The sequence below is a fragment of the Symsagittifera roscoffensis genome, chromosome 5 (genome assembly GCF_963678635.1).
Source record: "Symsagittifera roscoffensis chromosome 5, txSymRosc1.1, whole genome shotgun sequence".
NCBI classification, from domain to species: Eukaryota; Metazoa; Xenacoelomorpha; order Acoela; family Convolutidae; genus Symsagittifera; species Symsagittifera roscoffensis.
Window position 1 is genome coordinate 60,695,185 of NC_087066.1, and position 16,813 is coordinate 60,711,997.

Below are 16,813 nucleotides of genomic sequence, written 5' to 3' on the forward strand. Positions count from 1 at the left end.
AGAATGTTGAATGGAGCGATGCTATCCGTCAGCAAATTGTACTCGATAACCGGCGTAGACTGGTTGATAGCCGCCAGCATAAATTTCAGCTCCACGACGGCCCTGAGCTTTGCTGATTTGGAGGGACTGCCCTCTAACAACACGATGGGACCAGTGAATGCGAGACCGTTGCAAGATGTGAGATTGAACCATGATGAGGGGAATCGTGAAGAGAGACCAGGAAGATTCCTGACGGCGAGAGCGCCGATTGGACAACACGTGAAGATATTTAGGCAGCTGACGACACCACCTGGTCATGTGAAGGAGAGAGTGTACCCAAAACTAGTGAACCAAGATGGTGATGCCCAGAGATATGGCGGATTGACAGCGATAAAGAAAGATGAGACCATCTTCGCCGCCTATGACAAAGCGGAGATGAGGAAGGCCAAAATCATGGTAGTAGCGAATTCAGACTTCGTGTACACCTCCAAGTCTTTGTTTTGGCCGGACGTCATAATGTTGGCCGCGGTTGACCTAGACCTATTGCAATCAGTGTCTTTGGCTATAGGGGTACAAAGGCAGACAGAAATGAACCCAATTACGATTGTGTTTGCTGGCATCAATGACCATCTACACAGTAGAGGTTTTCTGAGCAGGCTCAGAGATCCTGCGACAGCAGAAAACGCTGTATGGCCAGCAATAAAAGACATCCTGGAGTCGATGGGTGAAGTGGTGGATGCGACGAAGGAGGGGTCATTCAATAAAGTGGCGTTGAGAGTAGTATTTCCGTTGTCTCCGGGATATGCACATCTCCCGGATGGAATGAAGTTTGTGTATGCAATGGTAGCCTTACTTTCGGAAGGAAAATATGATGTGATCATATCGGCCCCGAATCGCATGATAGAAATGGAGAACCTGAGGCCACTTAAGGCTGAACTGCCTGCAGTATGGTCAGATATCTCAAACGCGATGAGAGGATTCAAGGACCACGCGCTACACATGTTAGTGTTGGACGAAGTGCTGGGGTTGGAACTGTCCAACTTCAGTCGGCAACTCAAACTGAAACCGGAAATAGACGACGACCATCGAGTGATCACGGCAATGTCCAACGACTTATGGTTCCGAGCAATGGAAATGGCGAGTGAAGACACAAGAAGAAAAAACTCACTAGAGACGAGAGCTCATCTGGAGGCGATGGTTCTGAGAACCAAGCCGGAAGCCAACCAGTGGCTACACCTGAATCCCAGAGTAGCGGCATTGGGTGCAGATGCTTTTCAGCAAGGCCCCGTAATGATCACGAAGATACATGCCTACTTGTTGAAGGAGGTGAACCTGGCGGAAAATGCCGGAGAAAAGACCGCTGAGTTTGTGAACAGAATGTGTCAGATTACTCTCGAAACCTTCTGGACTCAGGAAGTGAAGGGACAGGAGGGATTTGAAAGGACAGACAGCATGCTAGAAGGGTTGGGAGCCGGATGGACCGCGTCCTTCTTGGCAAAAGTTTACCCAAAAGTCTCGCACTATTTGATAAAAGAATTCCTCCAAGCAGTAGTGAGAGTATCGATAGTGGAATTAATAGCCTTGTTCGTGACATTCGGAGCGGAGAGTTTCGTGAAAGGACCAGCGATACTGCTTACGGATGGAGTACAGAACCTGCGACTAGACGGACTTCTGACATTGATCGCAATAACCCACGGAAACTTGGGAGGACTAATGAAACTGGCACGTTGTCCAGAGCAGATGAAAGAGAGAGTGAGGAATCTGGATATGAAGAAATCCAAGGACTCGTGGAACAAAATAAGAGACCTGAGACACACTCTTATCCAGTATCTCTTGCAGCAAAATCGCTTTGGAACCGGAGAAGACGAGACAATTGAAAGAGAGGAAGATGTTAGACGACATTATGGAGGCATGCCGCTATTAACAGATTTGAGCTTAGCTATGAGAACCGATCCCTTGGCGCTGATCAGAGGAGTCACGGAGTTCGTGACAGTGATCTATGGACCAGCAGTCACGTTTGCGTTCCCTGACGTTAAAGTGGAAGCATATAGGAGGTCGGTGCTGCACCTGAACCTCATATCGGCAGTGGACGGTAGTACACTGAACTGGTGTGAGCAGAACACATTGCGGGAACTCATGAGTGAAAATCTGTTGTTTGCGAAGATATCAGAGCCAGAAATGACGATCATCAACTTTGACGATCACTTCCGTGACCGCATGGGAGAAGTAGAAAGGGGACACATCGAGGTGTTTCCAAAGCTTTGGAATCTGAGACCCTATGACAAAACGAATGGTGAAATAACCAGAGTGCCTCGTCTCACTGCAGCATACCACAAGGTGAGAGAAGAAACGAAGGACTGGGGCGATTACAAGAAGCTACCGGAGGCAATCTCTGAATTCCCTATAATAAGAAGGATGTTGCTCGGAGCAGTCTCCGTGGTACAAACTCCTAGGTTGAGAGCATTCGAAACCAATGAAAGGAGAATAGGGAATTTCGTGGGAACGATGGATCCATACTTCGTAGGGAGAAATGCCGCCGTGTTACAGTACACACGATTTGCATACACGGATCAAGCGACGAGAAGGCGAATAAGCAACGCCGCTACTCCCAAGCCTGGAAGATTTGATGAGGAATGGAAAGGACTAGGCTTAGCTCCGATGAGAATGAGAGGCAGGACAGAATTGCCTGAAGCCTCATTAATCCTGACCAGTGTGAAAAAGGAGATGAAAGTGGGAGGAATATTGCAGACGAGAACCTTCCTAGCACCCTTCGGCTGTGAAGAAATCAAAGTGGTCCATGGAGAAGAGGAAGACAAATCAGCCGGTACATTGCTCATACCGAGATTCCAGGAAGAAGCCGACAATGACGAACAAGGACCATCGAGCTCGAACAAGGATAAGTCAGAAGGAGATGACGGACAGGGTGGAAGCCGTCAGACTGAAGAACCCATGCAACAAGATCAAGCTGGTGGGGAAGACGACAGGGCATCGACAGGAGGAACATCCAGCCTGGATTTCAATATCTTCAGTGATCTTGAGAATAATGCAGACACGTTGGAAACGACTGAGCCAGCGGATGAAGGCATCTCGACACTGGAACCTCCGTCAGCCTTTGAGGAAATGAAACGGAATTTGCCGGAGAGCAGCTCTCCTGGCAATTCAAGAAATAACGACCAGAGAATCCTCATGGAATCACCTAGGAGGAGAAGAATAGAGGCCTCAGCCAGAGTACCTTTCTTGGGAACGCTGCCCGAAGAAGAATGGGAAGTACATCACCGAGACCACGAGAGTAGGACGGGATGTAAGCTGGACAGAGTGGCGTTTATGGAAGAAGTCTGGACCGTGATTCAGAGCTATGGGACCCAGTCCATCCTCAAAACAGGTCTCAATCAACCCTTGATGAGAGAAGTACTTGACAAGCTTGATGAGTGTGAAGGGAGACTGAGTGAGTTGTTGATCGACTCAGCCACTGATGAGAGTGAAGCGAATTCTCCCATCAAGATGACACCGCAGGACGATTAAGGAGAGGTGGTGTATCTGTCGAGAACCAGGAGAGGGACGATGCGATCGAAAATGGTGATTGATAAAATCAATGCGATGAAAATGAAGTTAGGTAGCAGAGTGATGCCGAGGAGAGTTGGAAAGACGAAGGTGGATTCAGAAATATCGATGAAGGCTGGTAACTCAGCAAAAAGGAAGCGAGTCGAGGAGGTCATGGACTTGGGGCAAGGTAATTATCAATTGTCTGGCACAGATAGAATATTAACCGATATAGCGATGGTGCCACCCATTCTCATGGCGGGGATAAAGTCAACCGGTTATAAGTCCAAAAGGAGTGACCGCACTCTGACTGGAGCAGCTTTAGAAATGGAAATACTAAGCCAATGTGGAGAGAGCAAAATGAGGGACTTCAAGCCATCTCCCATGAATCATGGAAAGGGAAGTGTTGCAGGACAACTAACACCAGTGGAATACAACCGACTAACCGTGTCGGAGACAGTGTTGATAGATGAACCCACCGGTGGATACATGGAGATGTTGGAATACCGAAACTCGGCTAGAGGGTATGTGATGGCCCCTGAAGACGAAAAAGCCATGGAGGGTTATCTGGAAATGATGTTGCGAGGCACCACCCTCAAGCAGAAGGCGTATGGAACTTTGGCGTCGTCTGACATACAGGCGGAAACAATCGAGCAGTTAGTGAGCCTTCCATGGAAAGCAGTAGTGTTGAGGTATTTCGAGGAAGAGATGAGGACTACGCCAAGAATAAATGCTCTCGTGGCAGTACCTTACGTAAGGACAGAGTTACAACTCAGATTCGCCTGGTGCATGATGGGACTGACTCGCGAAGAATATGATTCAGAAGAAAGAAAGAGATCAAATGAAGAAAAGGTTTTCCTTATGACGAATCTGAGGGATCTGATAGTCCAGGAGGGAGCAGCAGTAGCGTGTGCGAAGCGGAGAGATGCTCTCTGTTTCATTCGATTCCTGATAGGGCAGATTTCAGTACCTGCATTAAACACTTGTGTTAAAATGTTGAGGGAAGGCGATGAGCGAACGAAAGCCTTGTTCTTGCTAGCAATGCTGGATATGCAGCAAAGTAAACCAATGAGGGTGAAAATGAAAGAACCTGAGGAGTTGGAACCCATGAAAAAGATAGACGAGATCAGGAGATTCTCAAACAAGGAGTTGAGACTCACTAAAGAATCTATGTGAGCATTGCCGAAATCCAGTGAATACTGTGGACCGATCAAGAAGAAGTCCTATAGCTAAGTATCTGGGATTATAGGGATAGCGTACAATCCTTTCCTGAGTGAAGACATACGTGATTGCTTCTTTGATTATGAGCAGGCGGTGTTACTAAGATTCTGGACGTCCAGAATTGTAACGATTAAGAGCGTTAACAATCCACAGGCCAAATTGGGATTGGTCTTGGAAGAAGAGGTGACTGCACCTTCAGTACCAAAATCCGACAAGAGAGTGGAGTTTGGGTTGGGATTCTCAGATGAATTACTGAGAACGAGCTTGATGGCAGTGTGGGAATTGATGAGGCCATCATGGTGTCCTAGTCCCAACGCTGACTCAATATTACGGGCGACACAAGACAGAGGGAACTGAATGCAGACTGTAACCGGCGTGACCTCAACATCATATATAATGTGATGATAACAGCCTCTAAGAGCAACGGAGAAGATAAAGTAGAGTTGCCTGGCTGGGGACCAGAAGACTGGGTCAAACCTGGTAGCTGTCTGGCGGAGGTCTGTGGGCTGGAGGGTCATGTTTGTGGAGGTCTGGACTGTGTGAAAACCCTGGAGAAACAACACAAGCAATTGACAGTATTGTTTGGAAATGTAGTAATGAAAGCAAGAACAGAAACGGAACTAATAGCAGATTGCCATGGAGGAACCGATGTGAATCTAGTGACTGCACTAAGATTCTACAGCATGTTTGGTTCTTTAGAGTCACTATTGAATCTAGAACAGAAACATGAGATGGTCACAGCCATCAGCGTAGAAGTATTTCCAGGAGTTCTGCAGACTGAGCAGAAATATCTAGGAAAATGGAGGGAAGCAATCGAAACAGAGATGAACATCAGACACAGCGAAACTTATTGTAGACCATCAGGAGCACGATATGTGGTGGGTTCAACGTTGGCTCCAATGTGCAAGAGCAGGTATCCTGTACATTTCGTAGCTGTGGACGTGAAGAGTACAAGAACGATTGTGGATCAAGCCTTCTCAGTGCCGAAGTGTGTGAGATTGGCGAGAATGTCTGAAAAGTCTTACGAGTTACTATGTAAGATGTTCTCAGCAATTCCAGAGAGAACCAAAGAAGAGTTGGAGTCAATACTAGGAAAGAAGTTCATGGGATATGTGAGCGGGAACTTCAGTGACTTCGAAAAACAGAAACAGAGAGGATCAACTGTCACAGATTACAATGCAGTAGATGAGAATGATGAAATCCACCGAGTGATGATGGAAGTGGAACCATTGCTGGAAGCTTCGAAAAAACGTAATTGGAGGAGCATCATGTTGACGCATGGCGAGTTTCCTTGCCACTGCTTGCTGCAGACCTGGTGGTATCCCAAGCGTAGTAATCTGATGTTGATCTGGGACTCTGGAGAGCTGCTCTCCATGGGTTTACCAGATTCATCACAGCCCGTAACAATAGTGATAGTGGGAGTTATGATGGCGATACGATGGCTGGAAGCTCATGTGAGAGAAAATAATAGACAGGAGGCGCCGACGAGAGAACAATTGCGGAAATTAGATTGTCTAAAAGATTTAGATCTTTTTGAGACAATGTGCAAAGTTCTAAACATTCCGATGGAAGTGAAGAAGATATGGGCAAGAAAACGATTGATGCCATGATTCAGAGCTAACATGACTGCATGGTTGTACGAGTATGCGAAAAAGCATATGTCGAAGCATGGCAGAGTGTACAGTGAATACCAGCTGGACATTTGAGCAGGGGCTTTCAAGCGAGCATTCGTGACTCATCGGAATGCAGTGACCACCGCCGTGAAAAGAATTTCCAGGACGAGTGAGCGTGGTGGAAATGAGAAGGCAGAGATGCTGAAAGAAGATTTGGAGAGAAACGTGACGTTGTGTCTCCACAACAGTTTCTGCAGAAACAGAGAATCCAACGTGGATCCCCTACCTTGCTGTAAACAGAGGGTAGAAGAGCAGAAGTGTTGGAGGACGGCTTCCAGCAGCGTCAGGATAGCCAACGATGTGCTACAAGACACGGAAACCGAAAGTGCGGAGTCAGTATCACAGGAGGAAGAAATGGAACATTGATGAATGGTCGAGAAAACAAGAGGCAACAAGAAAGAAAATTAGAAGAATTTAGAAGTTTTAGAACTTCTAAACGACGAAAAAAGAAGAGAACAAAGGAGTGATGGAGAAAACTTAAAACTCAGAATTGTTTTATGTGTGTGAAAAACTCATGTGAGAAACCAAGCAACCAAGTTGTAATTGAAAACTGAAACATTTAGTTGGGTTTTGAAATTGTTGCATTTATAAATTTGCATTTTGATTTTAATTGGAGTGGCTTTAGAGACACTCAATTATTATTTTATTTAGAAAGGCTTAAGAGAAGAGTATATTTAAATATTCCAGCCTGCATGATTGTTTTTAATCATTTAGGAAGACTGATCACTTTGTGGTGACGTGGAAGGCTTGAGTAATCTCTCGAAGAGGGAGGCTGTTTCATTGTTCTTTCTAACCACAGAGTTTCTTAGTTTTAATATTCAGGACAATAACAAACAAGATTTCCGAAGGGAAGAAGCATAGTAGGATAATTTTAGCTTGTTGGTTGGCAGGACTGTCCTGCAAGCCAACACCTTTTAAATCTAAGAGAAAAAGTTTTAATTGGGACATTGACATTGGAAGTCAGAAAATATGTTTTATCTTAAATCATGTCCTCAATGTGCAGATTAATGAGAGATTTGAAGGCTATAGTGATGTAGTATGATGCCAATTATATTCTGCAGTGAGTCGATGTGACGTGGATAAAAGTAATTTCGAGCATTTTGTAAATTCTGTTCAATGACACTGTGACCATTTTATGAACATTGCGCGATTCAATGAGGACATTGACCGGACCAGAATGGACATTCGACCAGAATGGACAAAATGCAATCTCTGCAGACATCGAAATTTTAGCAGTGAACCTTCCGAGTTAATGGTTTTGAAGGATTAACGACGTTATTCGGATGATTAGTAGAACGGTGAAAGACAGGATATTCCCGTATTTTAAAATTTTAAATTTTCGAAGTGATGACGTAACATTTCTGAGAAACGTCAGCAACGGCCATTTTAGCAAAAAGAACTAAGAAAAACAGAACAACTTTATCTGTGATTGCGAACAGAACGGAAATCGAAATTAAAGAGAACGACAACGAATTACAGAGAACGTTCCGAGTTGCAACTATTGTGCTGCTACAATAGTTGCAAGGCCGTTGCGAACAACGGTGAAGGGCGAAAACCAGCCTTCCGTGTTATCGTGAAATCGAACTTAAGGAGCTTGATTCAGTGGATTCACAAATCCGGAAGGGTTTCGGAACTGAAACTTTTAGCTGTTATATGAACTTTTAGCATCCTGTCATGTCCTGACTTGAATTTAACTGATATTTGGATTAGTTTTGACAAGGATGAGGTGCTAGGAGTTGGGGGAGAGGGTTAATCCATCTTCGATGGAGATGATGATTTTTATCTACTGAACAAAAACAATAGTAATATAATAAGTAGTAACCCTGTTTTTAGGAGTGACCTCGTGGTCTGGGGATACTGAGACCCAGCCATGAGCTCACTATTTGCATGTAATTAAGTTAATTTGAGCGTTCTGGTCGAAGCCGGAGAACAGTAACGTTTTTGTCGACCCGATGTTGGAAAGACCACCGAAAAGTACTGGCTTGGCAGAGACGGTGAAAAGCATGCAAAGCTCTGTTTAGACGTTAGCCAGTCGTCTTAAGACTTAGTTCTGTTATCCGTCGATATGTATCTTCCGGGCGAATGTTACAAGGGTCCCTTAGGGATCAGTTTGGGCACTGTAAATTTACTTGACATTAATGATCTACCTGAAATTTAAAAAAATAAGTAAAAAGGTGGTTCTTTTTGCAGATAAACTAATACATATGGCGGAGTTTTGGAAGAAAACTATGATCTGGAGTTGAAACACATAATAACACGGATGGCAGCAAATAAACTTACCATGAATCAGAACCTAAACTGTTTTCTGAAACTCAAAGAAAAAAAACATGCATTAAGTTTCGAGAAAAACTTTGAGAATGCGTTAAAATTGTAAATTCAAACAAACATTTTCGCACATTTTCGTGCATCTTCAGGTTTTAAAAATTCTAAACTATCTGAACAAAATGATCAAAGATCATAAAAAGTGTCTTACACATCATTACTTCAAAATTTTAAAAATTCAACCAATCAAAACTTTACAAATATCACTGAAATTATGTAACAACTATTATGTAACAACTTTAAACATTTCGTCACAAATTTCTGAGAGTTTTCATCCTTTTTTGTTTTCACAATTTCGTTTTGTCGCTAATTTTTATGCTAACATGTAAGTTGTTTCAAAATTTTGTTGTTTTAGCCAGAAATTTTCGATTCTGGAACTATAGCCTTAGTGTCAGCTCCCTACTTCTAAACTCATCGCGCGTAATAATTGCCGGTCTCTCTTTCCTAATGTGCAGCGCCTCTAATGTAATGTTCGTGAAAAACTTTTGAAAAATCAAAGGATGTTAGAGTTTGAGGAGTTCACATTGATTTCAATTTGAGTTCAATAAACATATCCGAAATGTCAAAATTAGAAACACAAAACCAGAAGTATGTCTGTTGAACACCGCATACGAGTGTATACAAGCTACATACGACCACTTTATCGATATGGTCAATATGGAATGCTGGTTTATGGATGCCCCCATAAACAAATCTAGATTCAGTGCAGAAACAACAATCTTTTATGAGAGCAATCACCAGGAAAAAAAATTCGATGAAGTAAGTTTGCGACAAAGATATAATACTGATTTTTCAATCAAGAACATGACAATATATGTTTTTTCAATCAATGAACGATTCTATTTCAAAAATGCTACTAGAAGTCATAAAAAAAGATACGACTATGATTGTGAATAATTTCATTACATGAAAAGAAATAATCAAGCAACTTTTAAGTGATACACGGATTAAAACACAAGTAGTGATGATCAAATTAAACAATTGAAAGTATAAGTGAGCGAGTAAGACTTTTTTCAACAAGTTCGTCACTTAAGATTTTGTTACATGTAAAACCTTGCCCAGCTACTTAATAAGACAGTATTGTTCATCAACTTAGAGACCTCTATCTGCGCGATTGTGATTTCTGTTAAAAATTAGTTCCTGATAAAAACTTTTTTCAAGACGATTAACTCTAGTTGCTGCTTATTGCCGCTAGTTTTTACCTTGATAGATGGGAAAACTGCGGCCCAGTACTGCCGCGTTATTGCAATTATGCGGATAAAAATAATTCACCTTGGAAAAGGTTCAGTCCTTCTGAAATTGTTACTGACTATGAACGTGGTATGATCAATGCCATTTCTTCGGAATTTCTTAATATATCCCATTATTAGAGAGTTAGGGAACTAAGGGAGTTACAAAAGCGTTTCGCCAAGTTGTTGATCCCCTACGGTACTTAACCGAACTTGGATTATAACCTTCGAGCCATCTATAGGGAACGTTTATCAACGCGGACCAAGACGTCGAACGACCAACTATTGCAAAGGGTTGAGCAATTAGTGGAATCGACGTAATCACCATGCAATTTTTGGTTGGCTCATAGTTTTTTGAAACAACAAGAACGGCAACAAGAATTTTTTTTCGGTTGATGGAAAGCAGAAAGTTACCTTGTCTCCAGGTAAAAAAGTGGAGAAGGTACAACAACCAAATCCAGGCGGTCAAGCGGTCTTACCGCTGAGGAGCCGGGAATTTGAACGAAAGCTTGAACTGTGCTTGAGCTAAGAGCTAACACCTGATGAACAGGAAATCGAAAACAACATGCTTAAAACAAGACGTGATCTCATTCAATCTGAAAATTCGAGAGCACACAACTGCGATTAGAAATCTAAAATTAATTAGAAAAACTGAAAACGGCTGGGTAGAGGTAATCATTAACTCATTCATTGATGAAAATGTTAATAAAATGTATTCAATAGAAAGTAAGAACCTCAGTGATCACGATGCCTTTACAACAGAAATCAATCTGAACCAAAAGCTAATTGAAACAAGAAGTGATGACAAAGTAAAATATGCATTCAAAAGAGCAGATTGGAGTGCAATCAATACTACACTAATCAATAATCCCTTCACACCGTTTTGCTTTAGTAACTGCGATTTTTTACTTGATCAATGGTACACCTGGCTTTGGAGAATTCTGAAAGAAAATATACCTAGAGTAACAGAACATAGAGCCACACTCCCCCCTTGGATCACACCCCCAACCTCCCACCTTATTAAGCGCAAAAAAACTTTACTTCGGAAACAGCAATCCTGTCCGAAACCAGAAATTCTATCTAAAACTACAAACTTAGAAGAAAAAATAAAAATTTCTGCTGATGAAGATCTGAAAAACTACGAATTAGAGATTTTTGCACTAAGAAAGTTTAGTACAATTCAGAAGTATTTGCGAAGCATAAGAAGAGCATCTAGACTACCTTCGATAATGAAACTTGACGGCAAAGATCTTGAGACAGACAAAGAAAAATGCGATGCGCTTAATCAATTCTTCTGTACGAAAGTGGAACAAATAACCGAATTAAGTATCTTTGAAAAAGCAAAATACAACCACATCGAGCTGAATAAAGACTGCATTGAGAAAATAATGCTCGAACTAGACATCAATAAAGCAACAGGTCCAGATAATTTGGGAAATCTTGTCTACACAAACTTAGCGAAAACAGTATCAGAATCAGTCCTCCTAATTTTTCAAACTTTTTTGAATAAAGGTATATTCCCAGAAACGTGGAAGTTAAGTGATGGGAACAAATGCGATATTAAAAGATACAGACCGATAAGTTTATTATGCTGCATCTCAAAAATTTTCGAAAAGGTTTTGTTTGACTACATTTATGAAAGAGTGCCACATCATCTTCATAACTCTCAATATGGTTTTCATAAAAAACGTTCAATAATTACCCAACTCCTTGCTTACTTACATCAAGTATACCTAAATTATGATGACCAATCTACCAAAAATATAACAGCGCTCTATCTAGATTTTGAAAAAGCTTGTGACTGCGTTCCGCATCAATTTTTAATGCATTAATTGAAGTGTTATGGTTTTGGAGGAAAAGCAATTCAACTAATAGGTTCTGACTTATTTCTTCGAAAACAGTATGTGCGAATAAACAAAGCAATGTCTAAGATATGTTAGGTAACAAGTGGTGTCCCTCAAGGTTCTCTATTGGGACCATTACTTTTCATATTATATATAAACGACTTACCAGATAACTTGAATCTAGTTGACTCTTTTGGATATGCTGATGACTTAAAGATTATAGCAACAACTCAAACAGAAATGAACTATGCTACTATGACAATTGAAAATTGGTGTAGTAAAAATCAAATGCGTCTAAATACCGGAAAATGTACTCTCGTTAATTTCAAAAACGAGCTGGAAGGTCAAATTAATGGAAATATCCTAAAAATCGAAACTGAACAAAAGGATCTAGGAATTTTAGTAACACCCACTCTCTCATGGAATGTAAATGCATCTAAGCGTTGTCAGAAGTCGCTATCGATTTTTTACTCACTAAAGCCTAACCTCTCTAAAAACTGTCCAATAACTTCTAAGCTAAACGCCTACACGGGATATGTAGCCCCAATTGTAGTTTATGGCGCGTCAGTAACGCACTACTCGAAATCAAACCTCCGAGCAATTGAAAAGGTTCAAGGAACGGCGACCAAATGGATGCTTAACTCACATATCCCATTTAAGTGAGACTACAAAAATTAAGAATACTGCCGCTGTCTCTGTACATTGAAATGCACGACCTCCTTCTGTTCATTTCTGTAGTTCGCAATAACTACGAAATTGACATTAACCAATATGCCGAAAACACCAAAAGCTCATCGAGACAAAATGAAAGAAACGAATATCAAATACCGAAAACTCGCCTTAAGAAAACCAACTCAGACTTCTTCATTAGATGCCCAGCACTTTTCAATGTCATAATTCGACATACCTGAATACAGTTAACTGACATACAGAAATCTGACATAGCGGAAATTTATTGGAAATTCTTCGAAAGATACTCAGAAATTGACAGCTGCACATGGCGAATAACGTGTCCATGTGGAAACTGTAACCCAAATGGAAAACTCAGAACTCATTAACACTAAAACTACATTTTGGGTGCAAACCCATGAGATAACAACCCTAAATCCTGTTCTACTTCTACTACTACTTATGGCGCAGTTAATTTATAATTTTCAATTTGTAATTTGAAAGAACAATTTTTCGGCGCTGTGATTAGCTTTTTAATTTTCGGCGTTGTGAATACCTTTTAAAGTTTTGGCGTTGTGAAAAAGAATCCTCGAATCGACGCTACCAAAAAAAATTTTCGAGGTTTTTTTGTGTTTTCTTATTGCTTGTTTTAGAACTTAGAGCTGCTTTTTGTCGTGTACTTCAAACCGAGTCTAAATTCAGATGTGGTAATAGACAAAATCTCAATCACCAAGCTATATCAAACGTTCTTCCAAGAAAATTTAAACGAGGTTAACCCATACACGTGGCGAGTGATATGCACTTGCGGTATTTGCTACACCCTGAAAAAACTTAAACTTGTGCCAGATGAAAAGAAGAGTGAAAAATACTGGAGAATCGTCCTAGTAGTTTTTACTTCTACTACTACCTGAGACAGTAAAAATTCGCGGAAAGTTTTCACTGCTTACGTGAAAAACGCGGAGGAAACTATTGAAATTTTCGGCAAAAAACGCGGATCTAAAATGCGAAAAAATGAAACTTCTAAAATTTGTGTTCCGTCTTCTACTAATTGAAGTATTAGAAAACAAGTTCTTCGAGGAGCTCCGGGGACTTTTTTCCCGTTCTTCACTCAATTTTTTTGAAGTTGGAGAAGAATCGCTGCCCATGGCAGAAGTTGAAAAGAAAGCAAGTTCAAAGTCACAGCTGTTTCACCGTTACTCAGCTGAGCAGTGGCGGAATTTCGTTTGCACCAAAAAAGCGCCTGAATTCGCGAAATTCATAGAAAAACGCGGTAAAAAGCACGAATTTAGATTTCTAACGAAGAATTAAAATGCGAAGAAACGCGCCGCGAAAAAATACCGTCCCTATTTACTACCTATATATATCTGTAAGCGATTTTGGCTATAGTAGTGGTGATTTATAGCTTCATGAAATGATAAACAGGTTGTTTATGTATATATAAAACTGGTATGACCCTGTCCAGCCAGTGCAAGGACCTATCTAACGGAAGAAGAAGAAACACTTAAATTACTATACACAATAGTCGTTTTATTAGTATAGTAACAGTGTAAAGTAAATATTAGTTACAAAATCAGTTTAGTTTCTCATATGTTTGAATGAAATGAGATAAAATTATTACATCAATAAAATAATCAATTTAAGAATGAAAATGTGAAGTAAAAAACAATTATTTGTATACCCGTAAAAAAGGTAAACAGCGTAAAGTTTTTAAAACATCGTCATAACTGAACATATAATTGCAAATCAACATATGAAAACGGAATCCACGCCATGTATTTGTAAACGTACAAATATGAATAGATTTCATTTCAATAGTATAGAACTCTTTTGGTTTTTCTTGAGCGTTGAATTGGTTATAGCAAAATTTCCTAATTTTTGGGGAACGAATTCCATTTTTTTGACGTGTTGAGTAAAATTTTTTTTTGTAGAGAAGCAGTTGAATAGGGTTTATCAAATATTATTGCTTTGTTCGTTGATTTGTTCTATAAATCGCTGTCGGAAGCCTCAATAATTCGTTTGCAAAAGCTTGTCTTTTGTTTGTAAGATTTTGATATAGAGATTTAACACATTTCAATTCAATTTTTTTCTCAATTCCGATAAATGATTTACTTTTCCGTAGTGCGGCAGAAAATTGAAATTTTGACCTCAATTTTGATTTCGAAGCCCAGTTCAACTTCTTTTAAGGACATCAATGAATGCATTAGTTTGCTCTAAACTTATTGCTGTATAATCTAAATGACTTAAAACTAAACAATGAAGCAAAGCAATCAAAGACAATGTGGGAAGTTGTTGTCCAATAGTATCTATCGTTTTAATTCCTTGGGTCATTTTTTGCAATATTTTTTTGTTTGAGATTGAAATGAAAGATTAGAATTCCTTTCAATAGTTTTTTTTTCAGAGCGTTAATGAAACGCGCAAAAGAAGCCGCAACAACGAAATCAAAGCAATCTAGTCTGAATGGATTTTGTTCAAAATCTTTATCCAGCTCTGCTCCTGTTGCCAAAAAAGTGCGAACGGAAAACATGACAGCTGTTTCGTCACAGTCAGCTTCGCGTTTTGGTTCCCTGATTGAGGAATCATGGCGAAAGGAGCTTGCGAAAGAATTGAGCTCCTCATATTTTCAGAAACTTGAACAGTTTGTTGATAAGAAACGTCAATCAAATCAAGTCTTTCCAGCGCATGAAGACATGTTCTCGTGGTCTCATTTATGCCCTTTGAAGTCTGTGAAAGTGGTCATTATTGGACAAGATCCATACCATGATTTAAATCAGGCTCATGGCCTTTGCTTTAGTGTCAAGAAAGGCGTCTTACCACCACCGAGCTTGAAAAATATTTTCAAAGAATTAAGCCAAGAGTTTCCCGAGAACTTCCAAAATCCAGAACACGGAGAACTGACAGAATGGGCGAAACAAGGAGTGTTACTTCTGAATGCAGTTCTTACCGTCGATGCGCATAAAGCTAATTCACACAAGGGACAGGGCTGGGAGAAGTTCACCGACGCTGTGATTCGACTCGTGAACAAAAACTGCCAAGATGTAGTTTACTTTTTATGGGGCGTACCTGCTCAAAAGAAGGCGGAATGTGTAGATAGATCAAAAAATCTTGTACTAAAAGCCGTTCATCCTTCGCCATTGTCTGCGCACAAAGGGTTCTTCGGCTGCGATCACTTTAAGAGATGCAACGAATTTTTATCGGAACGAAACAAAACCCCGATTGATTGGTGCAAATTCGATTGAAGCAATGTAAATTTGTAAATAACATCTGTTTTCTTACATTAAAGTCTATTTTGATTGTTTTTTTTTTGTGTGAAAAGTTGTCAGCAATCCATTTTCAATTTTTATTTTTTTTTCTGAACATCTATTTGAGATTGAAGTCTAAACTACTATTAAGCTGTTTAGTGTCAAGGAAATCAGTTTTTATTGCTTATTTGAAGTTTCTGTGAACAGTTCAACTCTCCAATGGTAGATGAAGAAGCAATTGTGCTAAAATTGCTCATCACTTTGAGAAATGCAATGTTCTTTTAATTTCCTTTCGAGTATAATTATATTTTCATCCTGTTTTCTACAAGTATTTTTAAGCAAATAATTTTCAATCACAACTATTCAAGAAATTAAAGTTGAAAAGGCAGTTTTGACCTTTTTAGCATTGATTTCTGTGGTCGAAAGATCATTCAAATTCTGCGCTACTTGCGCAGGGAGCGACTTTTCTTGTGTCGGTTTTTTCCCTAAATAAAAAAACTATTGCTTTGGGGTAGTTTTTGTCTGTTTATAGGCTAGGTTTTGGTTGGTTTTTGGTTCTCGCTTCTATATATCTTTAAATTTTTTTTACAGATAAAGTTTTAAAATTAAACTAATTAAGTCTAATAAATTGGAATCACGATATCTCTAATTCAATTGAAGTGATTTCCGCTGATTGTGAAATTGACGGAAATCAAAACTGAACGCGTTAAATGAGCGAAAAACAGAAAGCACGATACTTTTTTTTTAATTTTCTCAATTAGGTTGATGATGAAAAACGATGATTGTAAAACAGAACAAATATGTGCGATCCAGGAAGCGATTTTCGCTGAATGCAACTATTTAAAAAAATTGCCCATCTAAAGAGATTTTCGCTAAGATGACCATTCAAATAGTAAGTATTTGAAATGGCAGGGCTTATGTTACTGAAAGTGTTTTTAAACTGTTGACTACAAGGCAGGAAGCGATTTCCCATGAATGCAACTAACGAATATGAAACAGCAAAAACTCAGTCCCTTCAAATATTTAAAATAAACTGGAAGGGATTGACGATAACGGTAAGGCAGTATTGAGTATCAAAATCACCAATCACTCAAATG

General features: G+C 40.0%; 2 protein-coding genes across 2 annotated transcripts in view; both read left to right on the forward strand.

The window, feature by feature from the left end:
• The window catches only part of LOC134845678 (replication factor C subunit 2-like), a 196,430-nt gene that overhangs the window by 161,583 nt on the left and 18,034 nt on the right, over positions 1-16,813 (forward strand). The gene's annotated exons all lie outside the window — the stretch shown is intronic.
• LOC134846188 (uracil-DNA glycosylase-like) lies at positions 14,880-15,817 on the forward strand. The gene has a single exon (XM_063863437.1). It carries the CDS (start codon positions 14,883-14,885, stop codon positions 15,711-15,713), a length of 831 nt encoding a protein of 276 aa, XP_063719507.1. The 5' UTR covers positions 14,880-14,882; the 3' UTR covers positions 15,714-15,817.